The sequence below is a fragment of the Camelus ferus genome, chromosome 10, assembly GCF_009834535.1.
Source record: "Camelus ferus isolate YT-003-E chromosome 10, BCGSAC_Cfer_1.0, whole genome shotgun sequence".
Taxonomy (NCBI): Eukaryota; Metazoa; Chordata; class Mammalia; order Artiodactyla; family Camelidae; genus Camelus; species Camelus ferus.
In genome coordinates, this window is record NC_045705.1 from 9,584,320 (window position 1) to 9,607,875 (window position 23,556).

The window sequence follows — 23,556 nt, forward strand, 5'->3', positions numbered from 1 at the left end:
CACTTATTACTATTACTATTTTTAACAAAATTAACTAGACCATTGTGATGTGAGGACTCTTCTTTTCTTACCTTTTCAACAGAGAAGAAAAGGTAAAGAGCAAGAATCTGGTTTAGGGGATCAAACTAAACTAAACAAACCTAGCTCTTACCATCTTACTCCCTCTTTTTAGCCCCATCTTCGCCCCACAGCCAAACGGCAGAAAAATGGAGCCTCGATGGACAATTTTTCCAAGATAATCTACAATCTGATGGCTCGGCCCTAGGACACTATATCCTCAGTGGGGCCCTCCAGGAACTGGACGGGGGAAGAAAAATGAGAGGAAGGGACTCCAATTTAACAGCTCTGAAGAAAGGGAGGAGGCTGGAGATGATGGATGGATAGGCAGAGTGAGTGACATACAAGAGGGGCTCTCACTTGGCACTCTGATCCCACTCTATCCAGCATGCTTTATTTTTTTGGTCAGGGGCCTGGGTGTTTGGCCAAAATCAAGGCAACAGCTGCTTCAGTAACTGCTGTCCTACCTGACAATAACCATCCCCAACAAGTTACTGACGTGGCCATGAAAGCCCACAAGATTCCACATTTTAAGAATTTTCTGGCATGGAGATGTGATTTCCCATTGCTTTAATAAATGTTTCTGGAGACAGTGCAGTTGAATCTTGAGCCTACTGGTGGATGTTGAGCAAATCGCTTAACTTCTCTACTCTTAGTTTCTTCATTTGTAAGTTGGAGATTACACGTGAAGTCTTTTCAGGGAAGTAAATAAGGTTATGTATGTGCATTTATAAGGGTCTCACCAGGAAACAGATGGCAAACACTCACACAAGCTGCTAACTGAGGAGACCTGAGGAGGGGAACTGTTTACAATGATCAGGGCTGGCGGGTTTTTAGGAAGACCAACAGGAAAGGATGTGGCATCCTAGGGCAGGCAGTGAGGAGGGGGAGCATTCCTGCCTCTAGGCCTCCGCCCACAACAGGAGGAGTATTTACAGGGACCCTGGAGAGGGCTGCCGGACAGAAGCTGTGACTTTCACAGAGGGATACGGCCATCCTGCAGCACCTTAGTAAGGAGGGTACCAGAGGGATGAATTCCTGACCCATCTCACCTCTGTCCTATGACCTCCTCCCACTGACTCCAGTGATCAAAACAAACTGGAAGCCCATTGAACATTCTACAAAGGACAGCCTTCTGGGCCCAGGGCAAGGTGGGAGATGCGAGACAACTGTACAGTGCTCTCAGGTGCGCAGCATTTTGCCCAGCGCATAAACGGTATGAAGTCACAATCGTCACATCAAAGAAGGGAATACACGGACTAGGTTTCAAAGTCTAGCTCCACCTTGGTGGGGTGGAGAGCAAAGAATTCAAGAATTTTTCAGAAATGCTCAAAGCTTTATAAATATAAACTTTCTGAACATTTTCAGAAATATGTTTCAGTCTGCTTATAGCCAAGAGGATTTTTCCAATGCCACTGCCTTGCATGCTCAGTGGTACATGTTCCAAGCTTAACTGTATTGCTCCAAATTTCTGGGAAAAGACACTAAGTATGGTTGATCTGGGAGTAAACAGTAATTCTAATTATTTACCAGTTCCTCAGTTTGGCCTTCCTTTTTCTCTGAAGTATTATGTTTTTCTAGGGAGTCCTTAGGTCCATCAATGAAACAACAAATATTTCAATTCAGCATTTTCAATAAATGTCACACTATGTGGAGAATTTACCTTTTCCCAATCCAAATGAAAAAAAGACATAATTTATTAAGACTGGTGATATAATTCTGCATATACATAATTTTAAAGCAGGATATAGCAGTAGTTGAGTATATTCATATTTTAAAAATCAATTTCTTGTAGGTCAGCTGTCTTTAACAAGAACGTACCCTCTCATTTTGACTATAAAATTTCAAAGGACTTTTCAGAAAATCTACTTTCTTCAGGGTCTTTCCCAGCCATTCACAAGCAGATTCTGACAGCCATCTCCCTGGCCATAGAGATAACTGACATGAAGAACCAAAAATTTGAAAATAACCTCAGAACAAGAAAACATAAGTTTAAAAAAATTATAAACTTCACATTACAGATGACTTCTTGAATATTCATCTTAACAAAAATGAGTAACTGGCAAGGACCATGACTTTCCCTTTCTGTAAGTTTAGTGCTTGTTTTATCGCGTACTTAAAGAATCCAAGGAGACATAATGAAAAACAAGTTCTTGACTCATTCTCCCTACAATTCCTTTTCTCAACAGGCAACCACTTCCAACACCTCTGTTGGAAGTTTGGTATTTGGTATTTACCTCCATATTTCTAAATAATATGCTTGTGGTAGTATTAATTTTCCAGTTTTAGATATTATTTATTTTCTCTCAACCATGAAGAGTGAGAATTTAGCTCTTCTACAGAGCCTTCATATAGAATATTACTCTCCACCCCACCCACATCTCCAAAGTTGTAATATATTCTCTGTTAAAGTCCAATTTTGTGCTTTTATTAGTACGACTCTACATGTATTATTCACTGCCAAGGAAGATGGCGCACTGCACTTCAGTTTGTCCCATCAACATTTTGTTCTTAAAGGTATCCCCTCCTGGTGCCTTCTGTCCTTCTGCCCCGATCTGGACTGCCCGCTCTTTGGGCCAGCTGCACAGCTGTGACCTGGAGCTTCCCTCTGGCCTTCTCTTGGGATTCACCTCTCCTGTGTGGAATCTCTGGTTTCCTGGATCCCATGGCAACGTCTTCCTAGGTTTCCTCCTCAATTGTGATGGAGCATTCCTCCTGTGCTTTCTAAGGAGAGGAGCATAGCAAGTATGCCATTTGACCTCTTACAGGTCTTAAAAATGTATTTATTTTACACTTTCATTTGACTGATAGTTTGGCTAGATATGGGATTCCAGGGTGGGTGTGTTTAAGGTGCAATGCAATGCCCTGCGGTCCTCTGGTTTTTTATGTTGCTACTGGGTAGTTAGATGTAATTCTAATTGGATGTGGTACACACACCCTGCCTTTTATTTTTTTCATCTCAAGAAAGTGTTAGGATCTCCCTGTTATTTTTAGTGTTCTAAAATTTTTACAATGATATGTCTTGGCTTAAGTCTGTTTTCATTTGCTGTCTTGGGCATTCCGTGTCTATTAAGTAATTCTTCTAATTTGGAAACAGTCTTCAATTCTGAGAAATTCTGCTGTATTATTACTTTGATTTTTCTTCCTCTCTTTTATCTCTCAAGTTTCTGTATTAAGATCTTGGACCTGCTGGAAGAATCCTTAATTTTATTTTTTTTCCTGTTTTCTTTTCTTTTTATCTTTTTGTTCTACTTCCCATTCCTGAACATTCCTTTTTCTATAACATTCTATTCTTTTCTTACGGATGCACTACTTTTTAAAAAAATTTATTTGAGACTATCACAGAATTTTTTTTTTTAGCTAAACTTTTTCTACTTGCAATCTCTTTCCTCCAGGCACTGAGTTTTCAGTTAATTTTACTCTAATAAATCGGTTAAATAAAACAAACATATTGGTAATAAAAGTAAGGTTATCAGTAATGATTACTCCAACAAAGAAACTCTTAAGAGGACCAGTGCTGGTCAGCATGTTCCCTGAGTTCCTCAATAGAATACAGAAGTCATTAAGGTGGACATTAGTTAGAAGATGGTGAGAAATTATCTCTATCTACATTGGAAACACAAGAGAGTGAATGATATCTGTCTACATTGAAAATGTAAGAGAGTGAAAGAGGAGTCAAAGTAGAGTAGACACCTAGGATTTGATCAGCTCAGGTTCTGTTTTTGTAAACTGTTCCCTTCTCCACACTGTCACCTACATGGTTTCATCAGTACCTACCATGTCTATGACCCTGTTCACCCCTTGCATGACTATTATAGGATGGGAACCTGATCCAAGGTGATTCAATCACAATTCTTTCCCGAGAAATTTTAAAACTGAAACCAAAAAAAAAAAGAAACTAGTATCTTTCTGGACACCTGACTTATAAAACGTAGAAATTGAATTTTGAGGAACCATGTTTCCTGCCAGGTGAACCTGAGAAGCAGAGGAGTTCAGTAGCAAAAAACCTGCACAGATACACAAGCAGATGCACGGAGACAAGCCATGACAGGAGAAGGAGCATCTCAGAGGCATCAAAATCAGCTGTTCCTGACGCCAGTGCCATCTCTGTCCTGGGGATCTCAATATCCTCCTCAAATTCCCCCTCTGTCTCAAGCTAGTTTAAGCGGGCCTCTCTCTCTATTGCAACAAAAATTCCTAACTAATACGCTGTTTATTTGATCCTTTCTATGAACTATGCAATGGACTAATGCTCTAAATATTTACCTCATTAAATCTTCACAACAACCTGTGAGGTTGGTAAAATTATTTTACACACAAAGAAACGTCTGAGATCCAGCTATTGTACAAAAGGTAATGGTACCTAGATGTTCCACAGGTGTCTCAAATCAACATGTCTAAAACACAACTCTTTCTCCGTCTGAAAAATGGGGAAGGCTATTCTCACAGCCTGAACTGCTCTTCTTCCTACATACATCTAACCGACACCGTCTTACCTTGGGGTGCCAGCTTAAATGTCCTCAGAGAAGACTGTCCTGCCCACCCAATCTAAAGCAGGTTCTCCAGTAGCACCCTGCTTCCATTTTCTTCACTGACAATTGCCATTACATAGCTTATGTTTTTAGTTCTTTTTTTAAATTAATAGAATTTTTTATTTTTTTCAGTTTCAGGTTCACAGCAGAATTGAGCGGAAAATACAGAGTTCCCACAGAGCCCTCCCCACCCACACATCTATACTCCCCTACCCTCAACATCCCTCGTCAGTGCGGCATATTTGGTGCAATTGATGAACCAACATGGACACGTTATTATCAGCCAAAGTCCATAGTTTACATTAGGGCTCACGCTTGATGTTGTACATTCTATGGGTTTTGACACATGCATCGTGACATGTAGCCACCACTATAGCATCCTACAGAATAAATTCATTGCCCTGAAAATCCCTTGTGCTCCGTGTATTCATCCCTCCCTGTCTCCCCCCAAACCCTTGGAAACCACCATCTTTTTATTGTTTCTGTAGCTGTGCCTTTTCCAGAATGTCACTGGGTTGAATTGTACAGTTTGTACCCTTTTCAGGCTGGCTTCTTTCATTTAGTAATATGTCTTTTAAGTTTCTTCCATGTTTTTCATGACTTGATAGATCATTTCCTTTTTTTTAACTGCACATACATTTTTTAATTTATATATATGTATTGTTCATTGTTTCTAAGAACGTTTAGAGCTTTAGTGCTTTAAACTTACATAGTTATCAAAGGAATAAAGCCAACCACAAAGTAAGAATTAACTCAAACACATCACTTGTCTCTTCTGGGATTTTATCTTGTGCCTTGGCCTGGGAGATATTCCTTTGCTGCCTCATAGCATCTACCTTTCTATGTGTTTGTGGCTTTGGGATGGTTGTTTTCTTATTTCTAGCATCTGCCCCTGGTGGATGAGGCTGGACTAGAGGCTTACGCAGGGTTCCTGGCAGGAGGAGCCAGTGCCTGCCCACTGCTGGGTGAGGCTTGGTCCTGGACCTCTGGTGGGTGGGGCTGTGTCTAGAGGCCTTTGTGACTAGGAAGTCTGCTGATGGGTGGGGCTGTTCACACCCTGTATGATGTTTGGCCTGAGGCTTCCCTACAAACTGTTGGGCGGGGCTAGGTCTTCTTGCTAATGACCCAGTCAAGATGTCAGCCTCCAGGAAAGCTCATGTAGATTAGCACTCCAAGAATGTCCACTACCAGCTTTTATGCCCCCTGGGTGAGCTGCAGCCATCCCCCACGCCCCCAGGAGACCCTCCAAATCCAGCAGGCAGGCCTGGCCCAGGTTCCTATGAAACCACTGCCTCTGCCCTTGGACCTGGTGCATGTGGGTGTCTGTGTACGGTTTCCAAGTGAATGGAGTCTCCATTTCCCTCAGTCCCATGGGGCTCCCAGAACCAAGCCCCGCTGGCCTTCAAATCCAGACGTCCTGGGGTCTTCTTCTCTTCCCAGTGCCAGGACCCGGGCTGGGGAGCCTGACGTGGGGCTTAGAGCTCTCACCCCTGTGGGAGGACCTCTGCCACTTAACTATTCTTCAGCTTGTGGGTCGCCTACCTGGGGGGTGTGGGGCCCAATTATATCGCAAGCACGCCCCTCCTACCATCGTGCCGTGGTTCCCTCTTTATAAAGTTTCCAGTTGCAGAAGACCTTTTTCGCTAGGTTCCAGTCTTTTTCTCGATGGTTGTTTAGCATTCAGTTGTGGTTTCACTGTCTGTTTAGTTCTTTTCTTTCGTGTGCTCCTATACCAAACTACGGACTCCAGTTCATACCAGCATCGTTTGCCATCACAGACCCTGCATCCAGCACAGTCCCTAGCACAAGGGGAGGTATCCCATATATGTGTTTGGGTAAATCAAAGATGTCTAAATATTTCATTTCATGTATCCATGAGGCTATATTTAACAACTTTCAATACCTATTTATTGAGTCACTAGGACATGCAGGGCACTCTGCTAGGCCTTGTTGAGACAAAGACACAAAGACACAACTTCTCTCTTGCAGGCATTGACAGCATAGCATAAGACTCAGACAGAGAAATAATTATAATACAAGAGGAGCAGTGTTAAACAGAGCTGTGAACAAAGTACAGTGGTTACAAAGGAGGAAGTAACTGAGCTATGATCCAGGAAGTTAAAGTGAGGAAAGGAAAAAAAAAAGGAATCTGTCAGGGTTCAAACAGATTCTTTATGCTGGTTCTATTCTAACACAGCTTTCCCTTACACCCCTTTCCAACTTGTAAGACCTGGAGCAAAAGTCACAGTGAATATCTTCTCGAGTAGTGATATGTGAAACCATAGCTCTCCTGAATTTTGTGATTATGCCTATCACGTGGCTTATCTCCATACTGAGCCTGGCTGCCTGCCTCCGCCCAGGCCTCCATCACAGTCAGACCTTTTTTCCATCCGCTCTGCCAGATCTGCTTTTCCTGATGCTGAGACTAGAGGACAATGGCTTTTGATCCCTCTTTAACACTCAAAGGATAACGCTGCTCTTTCAACACATTGATCCAAGTCTTCTCATTACAATGGGTGTTTTCTTGGACAATTACCTGTCTGATGCCTGCTTCTCTCCCACTGATCTCTAACTAGGTGCCTCACCCCAACACGGGTTAGGGACTATTCCTCAAGTTACGATCCAAGATAAGAGTTCTTTTATCTCTGTCTCCTTACATCTTTGTTACGTTTCAGGAACATTTTAAAATAAAACCTTTCTTTGGTGTTTGCATATGTATGTGTGTGGGGTTGATCTAAAGAAAAACAGAGGGTTTTGACAAACCACTAGCAAAATCTACAAAGGATGCAACAGGAGGAAAAATAGAGCTATTATGTAATTATGTACTTTTTAAAATCTTAGCATTTAAAATATTTATCACCATCACCATGTAGTTATATCAGTGATCCCAGAAGTTAGACATCCCCTCACCAAAAAAACCAAATCAAACCAAAACAAAAACAAAAAGTTTTCCCTCAGAAAACCCTACTGAAATAGAACGGACAGAAATAAAAGTCGTGTCTTGTGTCCTGACTTTAAAAAACGGTAAAATGAAAAAAATAAGAGCAATTTCAAAATTAAAACATTTTCATTTCTATCCAGAAGCCTGCTTCATCCACTGATGAATATTAATTGGTACCTACCTGAGAGACAAGCTTTGCATATTGAGAGCCCCAAGTCCGGCTGCAGACAGAATTTCATCTTTGCCATTTACTACTTCACTATCCTTGGGAAGGTTACTTAGCTCTGTGTGCTTAGATCCCACATCTGTAAAATGGAAATACATTAGTATTACCTCACCGGTTTGTCATGCGAATAAAACAAGACAATGCATGTATGGCGTTTGTGAGTATCTGACCCTGCATCCATAAAATCACTCTTAACCTTTATTTCCTTTCAGCATTGCGACTTAAGTCAAGCATCTTGGAAAGGCACTGAAAAATCCTTAAAGTAAAACTACTTAACTAAATTAATGCTATTTGAGGGTACACTATATCTAAATAGAAGCAGAGAGAGACCAATAACCAAGGAGCAGTTAGAACCCCAACATGGGGCAAATCCCGTCCTACTCAGCAGTCTTCAGGGTGACTTATAGAACGCTAAAGACTTGCAAATTGATGGGCTCCTCAAATTTAAGTACGTGGTCAGCTTTAAAGATACTCTCCCATTCCCCCCCCCACCCCGGCCCCCGCCAGGGAGCTATAGGCCTGGATCTGCCAGTTCTACCCTCAGTTATCTCCAACACGTCCCTCCTCTCCGGTTATCCTGCCTTCTCCAGCCCGGCCTCCTCTCGTCCCCGTCTTCTACCCCGAGCGCCCCTCACTGGCAGCGCCAGGGAACCCCAGGAGGGCTCCTCGCGCCCCGGAGCGTCGGCGGCGCCGGCAGCCCCACTGCGCATGCTCTCCGCCGCGCGGGCGGGGTGGGGAGCGCGAGGCCGGGAGGCGGGAGGCGGGCGCCGGGTGCGTGTGGCGTTCAGTCCCGGAGGCCTCGGCCTGACGCCGGCCACGCAGCGGCGGGAGAGAGCGCCCCGGAGCGGCGGCGTCCTGGAGACCCCGGAGAGATGGAAGCGGCGGCGCCGGCGGCGGCCGAGGCGGCTGGGCGCGAGGAGCTCGGTGGGTGCTGCGTGCGGGCGGGGGGCGCCGGCCGACGTGGCGCGGGGATGCGCGTCCGCGGGATGCGCGGATGTTCCGGGCCCGCGCTCGGCCTCGGCCGGGGAGGTGGTGCGGAGGTCCCTGAGGGTGCCGACCTGCCCCACGCATCCGGGTTCACGTTGCTTGTCCCTAGACGGGGAGAAGCGCCGGGTAGTTTTCCTGCTGTTATTGGGGTTTCCTGGGGGTCAGGGCTTTCAGGGTTGTGGGTCTGGCACGGGTTTGAATGTAAAACCACCCAAGCAAACCTCTCCGGGACAGTGACATGAGCCAAGGCTTGGAAAATCACTGACATCGGAGGCGACGTCTCACAGAAATGGACGGGAGTGCGTGTGTGTGTGTGTGTGTGTGTGTGTGTGTGTGTTGACGGGTGGCGTGTGTAAATGGACGGGTGTGTGTGTGTGTGTGTGTTGACGGGTGGCGTGTGTAAATGGACGGGTGTGTGTGTGTGTGTGTTGACGGGTGGCGTGCGCAGTGTGTACGCATCAAAAGCAAACCAGAGCCTGCGCTGTGACTCTCACTGGATTTTTCCTACATTGCTTTAAGGAAGTTGTTATAGTTTGGCTTTTCAAACTCCTCAGCCCCATTCGGAGTCCCTGGTGAATCCTTAATTTACCCTCTGCCACCCCAGGAGTGGCGAGCAGGACGTGCTGGCCAGACTGGACAGGAGATACCTGTAGTTGGCTCACTTGGAAAAGTTTGTTTTCCTGCTTTCCTCTGGTCTCTTATCTTCAGGACGACTCGAAATGCGAAACATAGTTTATGGTTTCCGCTGTCAAAAGGAAAACAAAAGTAGGGATCAGAATAGTCATAATATTGTTCCTCCCAGTTAAATGCATTAAATTTAGGAATATTTTTAATCCGATGCTGAAGGATTAAACGGTTAAAAGAGAAGTTGAATAAAGAAATACTTTAACTAATAGGTTGACCCTTCTGTAGTAATGTGCAGGGCACTTTGCAGTTGATTTCTTGCAAGTCACAGTAACGGTAGAAATAAACGTAACTTTTTTTGAATGTTTACTGAGTGTCAAGCGTTTTAAGTGCTTTACATATGTTTTGTCTCCTTTAATCCTTGCAACAATGTGTGAGATAGGTACAGTAATTATCTCTTGTTTTTATAGATACAGTAATTTTAAGCTCATTAATGGCAGTACCCAGATACAAACCCAGGTTTATCTGACTTTTAAATTCATGAATAAACCCATCTTAGTGAGGATGTGGAGGATGTGAGTGCGTTCTCATGCATTGCTGGTAAGAGCAGTATAATATGTTTATCCTTAAAAATGCACATATCCTTTGACCCAGCATTTCTACTTGTAGAAATATTTCCCAAGGAAATAAGTCACATAACCTGTCAATAGATGTTCATTACATTATTTATGAAAGAAAAAATCTGGTGACTATCTAAATGTGCAGTTAAAGGAAATTGTTTAGGTAGATTGTGATATAGCCATATAGTCATATGCTGAATAGCCATTTAAAGTCATACAGGAAGATGTTCACCCTATACATTTTTACTAACTGAAAAAGGTTTCGAAATTATTTTAATTTTTTTAAAGTTATGTCTGTTCATTAATTTAACACATATTCATTGAGCTTCTTCTATGTGCTAAGCCCTGTTTTAGGCACTTGGGATTTATTCGTGAACAATACAGATCAAAATTCCTACTCTCATAGAATTTATATTCTAGTAAGAGGAAGCAGACAATAAACAGCAAAGACAATTATCAGTTCATTTATAGTGTATTAGGCTTAAAGTGCTACCGAAAAAAGAGCAGAATAAGGGAAGTCAGGAGTGAGGGTAGGGGCTGGGCAGTTTGTAGTATTCTGTAAACTGGCAGAATGGACCTTTTTGAAAAGATGGGATTTAAGCAAAGACTTGAAAGAGTTGGGGGAATCATCAAGTGGATATCTGAGGAAAGACAGTTGCAGGCAGAAAGGACAGCTAGGGTAAAGACAGAAACAGTGAAGAGGCCAAGAAGAGTAAAGCAGAATGGCCAAGAAGAGTAAAGCAGAATGACCAAGGGGTGATGAGGGCAGATTATGTAGGGTCTTGGAGGTCCACGTAAGGACTGTGGCTTTTAGTCTTAGAGACTGGGGAGCCAGTGCAAGGTTTCAGCAGAGGAGAGACACGATCTGACTTAAATCCTAAAAGGATCACACTGGCTGCCGTGTGATGAGTAGACTGTAAGGGGCAAAAGTAGACACGGAAGGGTATTACAGCGGTTCAGCAAAGAGATGGACGTGTCCTTCACAGCAGTATGGTAGCAGCAGTGCGAGGGAGAGAATGATTAGACTTTGAATATATATAGAAAGTAGAACCAGAGTGATTTCCTAACAGATTAAACGAGGGGTGGAAGTGAATCAGAGGAGACTGGGGGACTCCAGGGACCTGAGTGTCTAGAAGAATGAAATTGCCATCAACTGAGATGTGGTGGTGGTTTTATAATATGTCTATGGATTCTTGGATGTTACTCTCTTTAAGAGAAGGAACTTGAATTTCCTTCCTTTTGAATGTGGGCTGGATTCAGTAACTTGCTTCTAATGAACAGACTGTGGTGGAAGTGATGATGTTTGACTTCAAAGCTAGGTCCTGGAAGACATTGTGCCTTGTTCTCTCTTTTTATTTATTTATTTATTTGGAGGGCGGTAATTAGGTTTATTTATTTATTTATGTGTACTGGGGATTGAACCCAGGACCTCCCACATACTAGTCATGCACTCTACCACTGAGCTATACACGCCCCCCCCCCCCCTGGCTCTGTCTCTTTTTTGGGTCAGTCACTTGGAGGGAAGCCAGCTGCCATATTGTGAAGGTGCTCAAGCTGCCATAAGGAAGGGCCTGTGGTGCAAGGAACTGAGGCCTCCTGATGACAGCAGTAAGTTGTTACGCAGTAATAGATAACCAGTACAAAAGGGTAAAGCCAAGAGGAGCGGGTTTGGTGGTGAAGATCAGGAATTCAGTTTGAGGCATGCTGAGTTTGAGATGTCTGTTAGACATGAAAGTGCAGATTGTTGAGTGGGCAGTTATATTTATGTCTAGAGGTAGTGAGAGGTCTGGTCTGGAGATAATGAATTTGGAAGTCATCAGCATACAGATAATAATTTAAAGCCATAGGACTGAATGACAACGTACTGGAGTGAGTGTATATGTTTGTGTATACTGTATTTTTTTATACATATTTTTATCTGATGATTTTTTTAAACTTTTTTTATTGAAGTATAGTCAGTTTATAATATTGTGTCAATTTCTTGTGTACAGCATAATAGTTCAGTCCTGCATATACATATATGTATTTATTTTCATATTCTTTTTCATTATAGATTACTGCAAGGTATTCTTGCAGTATGAATATAGTTCCCTGTGCTCTACACTAGAAACTTGTTGTTTATCTATTTTATATATTGTAGTTAGTATCCACATATTTGGAGCTCCCAATTTATCCCTTCCCAACCCTTCCCCCCAACCCCCCTGTAACCATAAGTTTGTTTTCTACATCTGTGAGTCTGTTTCTGTTTTGTAAATAAGTTCATTTGTCTTTCTTTTAGATTTCACATATAAGTGATATTATATGGTATTTTTCTTTCTCTTTCTGGCTTACTTCACTTAGAATGATAGTCTCCAGGTACATCCATGTTGCTGCAAATGGCATTATTTTATTATTTTTTATGGCAGAGTAGTATTCCATTGTATAAATATACTATAACTTCTTTATCCAATCATCTGTAGATGCACATTTAGGTTGTTTCCACGTCTAGACTATTGTAAATAATGCTGCTATGAACACTGGGGTACATGTATCTTTTCAAATTAAAGTTTCCTCTGGATATATGCACAGGAGTGGGATTGCTGGATCATATGGTTAGTCTATTTTTAGTCTTTTGAGGAATCTCCATACTGTTTTCCACAATGGCCTCACCGAACTACATTCCCACCAACAGTATAGGAGGGGTCCCTTTTCTCCACACCCTCTCCAACATTTATTGTTTGTGGATTTTTGAATGATGGCCATTCTGACTGGTGTGAGGTGATAGCTCATTGTAGTTTGATTTGTATTTCTGTGATATTTAACAGTATTGAGCATTTTTTTCATGTGCCTGTTGGCCATTTGTATGTCTTCATTGGAGAATTGCTTGTTTAGGTCTTCTGCCCATTTTTGGATTGGGTTGTTTGTTTTTTTCTTATTAAGTTGTATGAGCTGTTTATATATTCTGGAAATTAAAAATTGTCAGTCTCATCTTTTGCAAATATTTTTTCCCATTCCATAGATTGTCTTTTTGTTTTGGTTATGGTTTCCTTTGCTGTGCAAAAGCTTATAAGTTTAACTAGGTCCTATTTGTTTATTTTTGCTCTTATTTCTATTGCCTGGGTAGACTGCCCTAGGAGAATATTGCTAAGATTTATGTCAGAGAATGTTTTGCCTATGTTTTCTTCTAAGAGGTTTATAGTGTCTTGTCTTATATTTAATTCTTTAAGCCATTTTGAGTTTATTTTTGTGTATGGTGTGAGGAAATATTCTAACTTCATTGATTTACACACAGCTGTCCAGTTTTCCCAATACCATTTGCTGAAGAGATTGCCTTTAATCCATTGTATATTCTTGCCTCCTTTGTCAAAGATTAATTGACCAAAAGCCTATGGGTTTATTTCTGGGCTCTCTGTTTTGTTCCATTGATCCATACGTCTGTTTTTGTACCAATACCATGCTGCTTTGATTACTGTAACTCTGTAGTATTGTCTGAAGTGTGGGAGGGTTAGTCCTCCAGCTTCATTCTTTTTCTTCAGTATTGCTTTAGCAATTCTAGGTCTTTTGTGGTTCCATGTAAATTTTAGGATTATTTGTTCTAGTTCTGTGAAAAATGCCCTGGGTAATTTGGTAGGGATCACATTAAATCTGTAGATTGCTTTGAGTAGTATGGCCATTTTAACAGTATTAATTCTTCCAATCCAAAAACTTGGGATATCTTTCCATTACTTTAAGTCATCTTTAATTTCCTTAGTGAGTGTAAGTCTTTCACTTCCTTGGTCAGATTTATTCCTCAGTATTTTTTCATATGCAGTTTTAAAAGGGATTGTTTCTTTACTTTCCTTTTCTGATATTTCACTGTTAGTGTAAAGAAATGCAACTGATTTCTGTATGTTAATCTTGTATCCTGCTACTTTGCCAAATTCTTTTATCAGCTCTAGTAGTTTTTGTGTGGAGCCTTTAGGGTTTTCTATGTATAGTATCACATCATCTGCATATAATGACAGTTTTACCTCTTCTCTTCCAATTTAGATCCCTTTTATTTCTTTTTCTTGTGTAGTTGCTGTGGCTTGAACTTCCAATACTATATTGAATAGAAGTTGTGAGAATGGGCATCCTTGTCTTGTTCCAGATTTTAGCAGGAAGGCTTTCAACTTTTCACTGTTGAGTATTATGCTGGCTGTGGGTTTGTCATAAATAGCTTTTATTATGTTGAGATATATTCCCTCTATACCAACTTCGGCTGGAGTTTTTACCGTAAATGGATGTTGAATTTTGTCAAATGTTTTTTTCTGCATCTATTGAGATTGTCATGTGGTTTTTGTCCTTTTCTCTTGTTGATGTGGTGTGTCACATTGATTGATTTGCATATGTTGAACCATCCTTGTGTTCCTGGGATGAACCCAACTTGATCATGGTATATAATCTTCATTATGTGTTGCTGGATTCTGTTTGCTAATATTTTGTTGAGGATTTTGCATCTATGTTCATCAATGATATTGGCCTATAGTTTTCTTACTTGGTAGTGTCTTTGTCTGGCTTTGGTATCAGGATGGTGGTAGGTTCACAGAATGAGTTTGAGAGTATTACCTCTTCTTCAGCCTTTTGGAAGAGTTTGAAAGGATTGATGTGAGCTCTTCTTTGATGTTTGATTGAATTCCCCAGTGAAGCCATTTGGTCCTGGACTTCTGTTTGCAGGGAGGTTTTTAATTACTGATTCTGTTTCACTTCTAGTGATTGGTCTGTTCAAATGATCTATTTCTTCTTGACTTAGTTTTGGTGGACTGTATATTTCCAGAAACTTTTCCATTTCTTCCAGGTTGTCTAATTTATTGCCATATAGTTGTTCATAGTATTCTCTTATGATTATTTTATATTTCTGTGATGTTGGTTGTAATTTTTCCACTTTCATTTCTTTTTTATTTTATTTTTTTAATGAGTTATAGTCAGTTTACAATGTTGTGTCAATTTCTGGCTTACAGCACAGTTTTTCAGTCATACATGAATATATGTATATTTGTTGTCATATTCTTCCATTTTCATTTCTTATTTTGTTTATTTGTGTCCTCTCTCTTTTTTTCTTGGTGAGCCTGGCCAGAGATTTGTCAATTTTGTTTACTCTTTTAAAAAACCAGCTCTTGGTTTGATTGATTTTTTTTCTAATTTTTTAAATCTCTATTTTATTTATTTCCTCTTTGATCTTTATTTTTCTTTCCTTCTGCTGACGTTAGGTTTTGTTTGTTCTTCTTTTTCTAATTCTTTTAGGTGTTTGGGTTTTTTGGTTTTTTTTTTTGAAGATTGTTCTTGTTTTTTGTGGAAGGTCTGTATCTCTATGAACTTCCCTCTTAGGACTGCTTTTGTTGCATCCCATAGATTTTGTGTGGTTGTGTTTTCATTGTCATTTGTGTCAAAGTATTTTTTTAATTTCTTCTTTGATTTCATTGTTGACCTGTTTGTGTATACTCTAAAATGTTATAGTGGTAATTTCTAAGTGGCAAGGTAATTTTAATTTCAAAATTGTTGCTTATCTATATATTTCCTGATTTTCTACAATGATGAAATATTATTTAATTTTAAAAAGAATTTTAAAAATTGGGTGTCTATATGAAAAGCACTGGTAGAGTTGTTAAGATACAGGTTTCCTTAATCTGTCTTTCCTTTATTTCATAGGTGATGGGGACCTCTGGAAGGTTTCTTGCTATGCATATTTTATCCACCTCAGAAATAAATAAAATAGTTACTATTCCTATCTTATGTAGTAGTTTACAGATCTTGGTGGCAACATTATGTTATTTTTTAAAAAAGGAATGGTTTCCACTTTCTTTTATTTTATCCATTGCCAAAATATAAATAAGTGGTTTCCTTTATTTTGCTATTCTAAAAGTAATGCAAATTTATTACTTTCTTCTTATTTTTACATTTTCCAGAGAAAGACAGAAAAAAGTACTCATGCTCTCATTGTCTGTATATATCCTTGCTAACTTACTTTTTTTAAACTTACATTTTGATATATTTCCTTTCTTTCGTTTCTATTTAACTTTTTAAAACATCATTGCAGTCATACTGTGATTGTCCAGCTTTTTCCTACTCAGCAGTTGATACACTTTACCTGTTTTATTCAAACTTCAAAACCATAATTTAATGTCAGTGTCATAGTTTATAAAATGGATGTGCTATAGTTAATTTAGCAATTTCCTGATTGTTGCACATGTAAGTTGTTTCCAAATTTTCAACATACAGAATGTTTCAATTAACATCTTTCTGCAGAAATCCTTTTCTTCATATACTAGATTTTCAGAAGTGGAATTACTAGGTGAAAAGGATAAACATTTCAATACAAATTGCTAACCAATACATATTGCTAAACACAAAGATTTCAATACATATTGCTAAATGAATGTGATTGTTCTGTATTCTAACTATAGCTGGAAATTTAGGTTGATTTTCGGTTAGGAAATTGAGGTTAAAACAATTGTCTAGGCAATATCAGAGAGCATACAAGCATTGTCTAAGACTGTTCCAATTATGCACTGTTAATATATACATATGGTGATTGATGTATGGTTTATAATATTGAATGAAGGTAGTGTTTCTTATTCATCTATATTCTTCCATTTGTAAATAGAAATAATTTTGTCTAGGTAGTTTTCTGTCCATAGCTTAAGAGTGTTTTATTTTATAAGGCATTGTTAATTCTTTTTTTAAATTGAAGTCTGGTTGCTGTACAATATTATATAAGTTATAGGTGTACAGTATAGTGGCTCAATTTTTAAAGGTTATACTCCATTTATAGTTATTATAAAATATTGGCTATACTTCCCTTGTTATAGCTTATTTTATACCTAATCTTTGTATATGTCTTAATCCCATACCCTTATAATGCCTCTCCCACCTTCCTTCTCCCTACTGGTAATCACTAGTCTGTCCCCTGAATCTGTGGGTCTGCTTCTTTTTTGTTACATTAACTAGTTTGTTGTATTTTTTAGATTCCACATACGTCATACAGTATTTGTCTTTCTCTGTCAGACTTATTTCACTTAGCATAATGTCCTCCAAGTCCAGCCATGTTGGTGCAAATGGCAAAATTTCTTTCTTTTTTATGACTGAGCAGTATTCCGTTGTGCAATCTGCAGAGTAAATGCAATCTCTATCAAAATACCAAATGCATTTTGCGTAGAACTAGAACAAATAATTTTTAAATTTGTATGGAAATACAAAAGACCCCAAATAGCCAAAACAATTTTGAGAATGAAGAACAGAGCTGGAGAAATCATGCTTCCTGACTTCAGACTATTCTACAGAGCTCCAGCAGGACTTCCTTAAAAAGGCTAAATAATAGTTCATTGTATGTATATACTCCATTTTCTTTGTCCATTCATTTGTTGATAGACATTTAGGTTGTTTCCAAATCTTGGCTATTGTGAAAAGTGCTGCAGTGAACAGGGGCATGCTGGTATCTCTTCAACTTCCTGATTTCAGTTCTTTTGGATAAATGCCCAGAAGTAGGATTGCTGGGTCACATTCTAGTTCTGTTTTTAATTGTTTGAGGAATCTCCATACTGTTTTCCATAGTGGCTGTGACATTTTGCCTTCCTGCCAGCTGTGTACAAGGGTTCCAGTCCATCCTCACCAACACTTTTTGCCTTTTGTTTTTTGATAATGGCCATCCATGAAGTGCTACTTTATTGTGGTTTTGATTTGCATTTCCCTGATGGTTAGTGATGTTGAACATCTTTTCATACATCTATTGGCCATTTGTATGTCTTCTTTGGAGAAATGTCTGTTCAAATCTTTTGCCAATTTATTAATCAGATTATTAGATTTTTTCCTCTTGAGTTGTAGGAGTTCCTTATATGTTTTGGAAATTAGCCCCTTACTAGATATATAGTTCACAAATATGTCCTCTCACTCTGTAGGTTGGCTTTTCACTGTTTCCTTTGCTGTGCCGTAGCTTTTACTTGGACATAGTCGCTCTTACTTGTTTTTGCTTTTGTTGCTTGTGCTTTTTGTGTCATATCCATGAAATCATTGCTAAAACCAATGTCTGAAACATTCCCCCTATGTTTTCTTGTAGGAGTTTCATAGTTTCAAGTTTTATATACAGCTTTTAAGCCATTTGAATTGATTTTTGTGTATGGTATAGAGTAAAGATCCAGTTTCGTTCTTTTATAAAGTGAAAATCCAGTTTTCCCAGCACCATTTGTCGAAGAGACTGCCTTTTCCCCATCATGTATTCTTGGCTCCTTGTCAAAGATCAGTTGGTCATATATGCATAGGTTGATTTCTGGGCTTTCCATTCTGTTCCATTGGTCTACATGTCTGTCTTTATGCCAGCATAATACTGTTTTAATTACAAAAGACCCTAAATAGCCAAAACAATTTTGAAAAAGAAGAACAAAGCTGATCGTACTTCCTGATTTCAAAACATATTACAAAGCTAAAGAATCTTCCAACATCTTAAAGCATAACTTTACTCTTATGAAAAAATTCTGTGCTGAGTTTCAGTTAGCAGTGGGTTAATGGCAGCTGCCTGAATGCTGATCTCTCCACATGTCCTCCCCGAAAATCTGTTAGGAGCACAAGTAAACACATTCATGAGATTAATCTTTTAACATTAGTAGGAGACCAAGGATACCACAAACTTCAAATAGTCTATAAATAGAAAAATAAATAGCAAACTTCAAACAGAGTTCCTGTTCTTGCTTCAAGCCTGGAGAGTGGAAGAGGGGTCTTTAAAATCTCTGTGGAAAAGAGGAGGAGGAAGCAGGAGGCTTGGAAGAAGCACAGTGAAAATCTCCCTAGAAAAAGAAAGTCTAAACAGAGGTCAGGTCTAGGAGTTGGTAATTCACAGCCCTGAGTACAGGGAAGGAATTTGAACATTAGCAGGAATAGAGGGGGCAGCCTTGGCAAAACATTGCTTCTGGAGGAGAAAGAGATTAAAAAAAAAAAAAAGCAGTGGAGATGCCCTTCAGATACCTGGAAGTAAAGAGAAAAAAGGAAGTAATGGTGGGGGGTGGAGTACTGAAGAAATGGAATCCTGAAGAAATGGACGAAGACCAGAAGACATGCCAGTAACCCTTCATAACTCAACATCACCCATTAAATAAACTGACCTTCATTGTGCTGACAGAAGGAAATAGTCTCAAACTAGGATCCCTGTCCATGAAATGCCCAGCAATAGGAGAAATCATAAATAAAGAAGAAATTACCAGGTGTCCAAGAGAAAATATATTGAAATAAAAAATTAAGTCATTGAATTTCAAAGAAGAATTTAAATGAGGTAAAGAAAGACATTTAAAGGGTCCTAGAGAAAGTGACTGAAATGGAAGACAGGTAAGATCCAACATGTAATTGGAGCCTCTAGAAAAGAAAAACAAAATATTTGAACCAAATCATTTAAAGATGTACTCTAAGAACATTTTCCAGAAATAAGAGAAAACCTGAATCTACAGATCCAAAAGGCCCACTGTGTCCTTTTTGACTCGGAGTGCTTAATCCCAAGACTTACCAGTAAGATCATTAGACTTTCAAAACAAGGGAAAATTCCTCAGGACCTCAAGCAAAAAGAACAAATTCCATAATGGCTGAGAAAATGAGTGGGACACCAGACTTCTCAAGAGGAGCATACAAAGTGAGGTGAGAGTGGAGCAGCATTGTCAAGAAACCCAAGGACAGAAAGTGTGAGCCAGGGACGTTATGTCTAGCTGTCCTTCATATCAAGGCTATAGAGAAATAGCTTAAAACATGTAAAAACTCAGGGAATACTGTGTGCATGAGCCCTTCCTGAGGGATCTGCTGGAGCGGTGCTTCTCAGAGAGTAGTACCCAGACCAGCAGCATCGGAATCACCTGGGAACCTGTTAAAAATGTGTGTCCTCAGATCCATCTCAGACCTGCTCAGTCAGAAGCTTTGGGCTGGAGTCTATCAAGCTGTGTTTAAGCAAGCCCTACCAGTCATTCTGGTGCACATTCTCCAGGAGCATGACCTTCTTCCAGCCAAGAGACAATTGAGGAGACTTCAACAGAGGACTGAGAGCAAGCATTTACTATATTGATTGTAGCTATAAGTGCTAGGCAAGGGTGGGGACATGATTGGAATAACAGCATGTAAAGCGTTATATGTGTTGCCAAAGTAGAAAGAATACAACTGAAAAATGGGAGAATAAGACACAGAAAGGCTGAAGCAGAATAAGACCATTAATTGTTGTAAGGGTGGAAGTCAGAGGAGCCCATTTAAAACTGACAAACAAGATAGTAAAAGAGTAAGGGAAAAAAAGAGGAATAAAAGCATCATAAAAGATAAAACGGCAAAGGTAAGTAGTAGAATAACTCAGTTAAATGCAACACATGATCCTGCACAGAAACAAATTACTAAGAGAACTTTATCGGTACAGTTGATGACATTGGAAAATAAAATGCAGATTAAACAAAAATATTGGTCAATATTAAGTCAGATGAATTTGATAACTGTAATGTGAATATTCTCGTTTTTAGGGAATACATGCTATCAATAGAGTAAATTGGCATGATGTGTGTAACCCACTCTCAAATAGTTTATAAAAAGTGACGTACATTTGAGAGAGAAAAAGCAAACATGGCAAAATGTTAAAATTTGGTGAAAGTGTAAAGGATGCTTAGGAGGTTTTTGGTATTATCCTTGCAAATTGAATGTAAATTTGAAATTATTCCAAAATAAAAAGTTTTAAAAAGTCATATGTCAGTCAGTCATTCCCAACTAAATCATTTAGGTTATTCCAGTTCCCTGTTACACAGGTTTGTTGTATGTATTTGAATGGAACAAATTTTCACTTTTTTAAAAATATCCCGTACTTCAGACGTTGCTAATACATATCTGTCATCTCAATAAATTTGAATTTAGTGAATTTTACTAGAACAGGGCAATAATGACTGGTATTGTCTTTCTCCCTGGAAGGAGAAAAATCATGCTAAAAATTGCTGGATATAAGAACAAATTTTGATAACTAAAAATTTAAAGATTTTGAGGGTTTATAATTTTCTTAAAGTATTTAAAATATGATTGCCATTTATGTATTCAGTATAACTTGAAGCTAACAAGAGATGAAAATTTGTCTCTTCACATTTTCACCCCATAATTGTCACCATTTACTATAAACCTCATGTAGACAAGGCAGAAAACATTTTGCTCTGAATACTTGTTTATGCTTTTCACTCTGCACTGCTTAGTCCAAGCAAAATATCCAGCAAATAAGTCTAGTTGTTTCTTTTTAAACATACTGAAACTCAAGAGTATTAATGTGAATTAACTTAGGATGGAAATAGTAAAGATGAGTGCAAATAATATGTCCTGTTATTAAAAAATTAATTTATACCAGTTTTAACCCAATTTTTAAAATGATAGTGAAGCACTTTGTTTTTCTTTTTAAAGATATGGATGTAATGAGGCCCTTAATAAATGAGCAGAATTTCGATGGGACATCAGACGAGGAAGATGAGCAAGAACTCCTGCCTGTTCAGAAGCATTACCAGCTTGATGATCAAGGGGGCATTTCGTAAGTGTTAGGGTGTATGTGCTGTTTTCTCTTTTCATTCAGTATATGTCTTGTACTCATCTTCTATAGGCATGGCACTTAACTAGATGCTACAGAAGACATAAAGATGGATAAGACAGAGCCCCCACCCTCAAGGCATTTATAGTCTATTTGGGAAGGAAGAAACACATTTAAATTACAGAGCAGTGTGTAGGAATTGCTACAGTGATGGTACATATCAAATGCTGGGGATCTTGAAAGAAGGGAGCTTGACTGAGAGGAATAGAAATTTTAAGAGATGTGGCTTCTGAAACGGTTGGGTAGTAAACACTTCTTTATGTTAAGTGAATGATATGAAACAAAGGCATGGTCTCAGGGAAGCAGTGGAACATTTTTTAAACCTTTTTTTAAATTATTATTTTATCATCATTAATACATTTAAGTTATTATTCTAATAGTAATTTAACAGTTAAGCAAAGTAGCATTTTAATTGATCAGAATAGTATAACCTAGGAAAAAATTTTAAGCAAGATTTTTCTGTTTCGTAAGTTGAAAATTTGCGCTGTTTTTCCCAGTTTGCTCTTTCTTAATCAAGAGACCTCCTTCAAATGCCTCTTAGAAACTTTTCTCAGGTGAAATCCCTTGGGAGTTCACGACGTCTGAAAGTTAATTAGTATTTATCTTCCTGATGATAGACATAGTTTTAGAGTAGTTTTTAGAAATTTCAATTAACTTCCTCTGAGGTTGATCATGATATTTCAAACATGTTTAAAATCATGATTACATTGATAGTGCAATAAATTGCTATCTTACCAGCCTCGCTGCATATGATCTTCAGTGTTGTTCTGAATATCATAGCAGCAGAGAATCTTACGAGAAAGTTACCTTTTCTTTATTACTTTAATATGTTCAAAAGTACTTTTATGTAATCTCCATAATAACCCTCTGTATTCCTCTTTTAAGTAGCAAAGATAGGACTTGAACCAAATATGACTTCTGGCCCATTCAACTTATGGTTGAATGGAGATGTTATTTGATTCAGTGCCTTAGATTAATTTTCAGTTCCCTTCTAATGCTAGACCCATGATCATGTGATTTTTAGTAGCTTTTATTCTAAAATACTTAAATCTTATAACTTTTACTTTACAGGTTTGTACAGACTCTGATGCATCTCCTTAAAGGAAATATTGGAACTGGCCTTTTAGGACTTCCACTGGCAATAAAAAATGCAGGCATAGTGGTAAGACTTGTCTTTGTAATGTCTTTGTGATTAAAATACAGGTATCACTCTTAATTTGCAGCAAAAATTACAAGTTAACATCTGGCCTAGTCAAATATAAGCTGCTCAGGTGACAATTAGATAATCATTTAGCTATTGTATTGATAAAATTATGTGAACTATGATAATAATATCTAACAAAATGAGAATTAATTGCTCTTTTTATTTCTCCTTAATTGCTTGTTTATAATACTTGACAGAAAGATCCTAAAGCAGTATTTGATTTTTCCAGATATGATTGTATCTTATTTCTTTTTGCATTTTCAGGAATTTAAGCAATATAGTCATATCAACAAATATATTTATAGAGCAGATTTTTTATATTGGTGAAATTTTATAGTTTTTTAGGTTCCAAATAATATAGGTAGTTTTCAGATTTAAAGAATAATGGTTAAGAAAAGGAATATCAATATATTTTGAAAACAGATATTCAAAATATTGTTAGAGCCAATTATTTTAATTATAGAGAATTGTGGTGGGGGAGAATTCACTTATGAAGTAATGAAATTACATTTAACTTTTTTTTTTAACTGACCAGTTTTCTAAAGAACAGTTTTAACTATCATCTTTCTCTGCATTTTACTTTGTCCAGCCTAATTTCCAGAAACTTAAAAATTTCTGATTATAAAAATAAACTTTGGCAGTATTTTGTCTCAGATATCCAGGTATTTTAATTTTAGTAAATAAACACTTGAAATTTTTTACATGCCACTTTTTCACATACTTATTTTCTAGGCAGTGTTTCTCACACATAGTAAGTGTTCAGCAAGCAATCTATAAAAGTAGATTGCCCACAATCCCAGAT

At 38.5% G+C, this 23,556-nt stretch overlaps 1 protein-coding gene and 1 long non-coding RNA gene across 7 annotated transcripts in view; one reads left to right on the plus strand and one right to left on the minus strand.

Moving 5' to 3' along the window:
* The window catches only part of LOC106729848, an 84,730-nt gene extending 76,283 nt beyond the window's left edge, over positions 1 to 8,447 (minus strand). For all 4 annotated transcript variants that reach the window (XR_004323089.1, XR_004323088.1, XR_004323087.1 and 1 more), the window contains exons 1-2: positions 8,295 to 8,447; positions 7,712 to 7,835 (exon numbers count right to left, since the gene is read on the minus strand). This is a non-coding gene — a long non-coding RNA (uncharacterized LOC106729848). The remainder of the gene's footprint in view (positions 1 to 7,711; positions 7,836 to 8,294) is intronic.
* A 49-nt stretch (positions 8,448 to 8,496) lies between these two features.
* Positions 8,497 to 23,556, plus strand: part of SLC36A4 (solute carrier family 36 member 4) — a 45,865-nt gene continuing 30,805 nt past the window's right edge. For 2 of the 3 annotated variants that reach the window (XM_032488341.1, XM_032488342.1), the window contains exons 1-3: positions 8,497 to 8,680; positions 21,370 to 21,493; positions 22,622 to 22,712. In XM_032488341.1, the coding sequence (XP_032344232.1) occupies positions 8,629 to 8,680; positions 21,370 to 21,493; positions 22,622 to 22,712 (267 nt within the window). In that variant the 5' untranslated portion in view covers positions 8,497 to 8,628. Of the gene's footprint in view, positions 8,681 to 21,369; positions 21,494 to 22,621; positions 22,713 to 23,556 lie in introns of those variants that run through there. The other variant, XM_032488343.1, reaches the window with a different exon arrangement.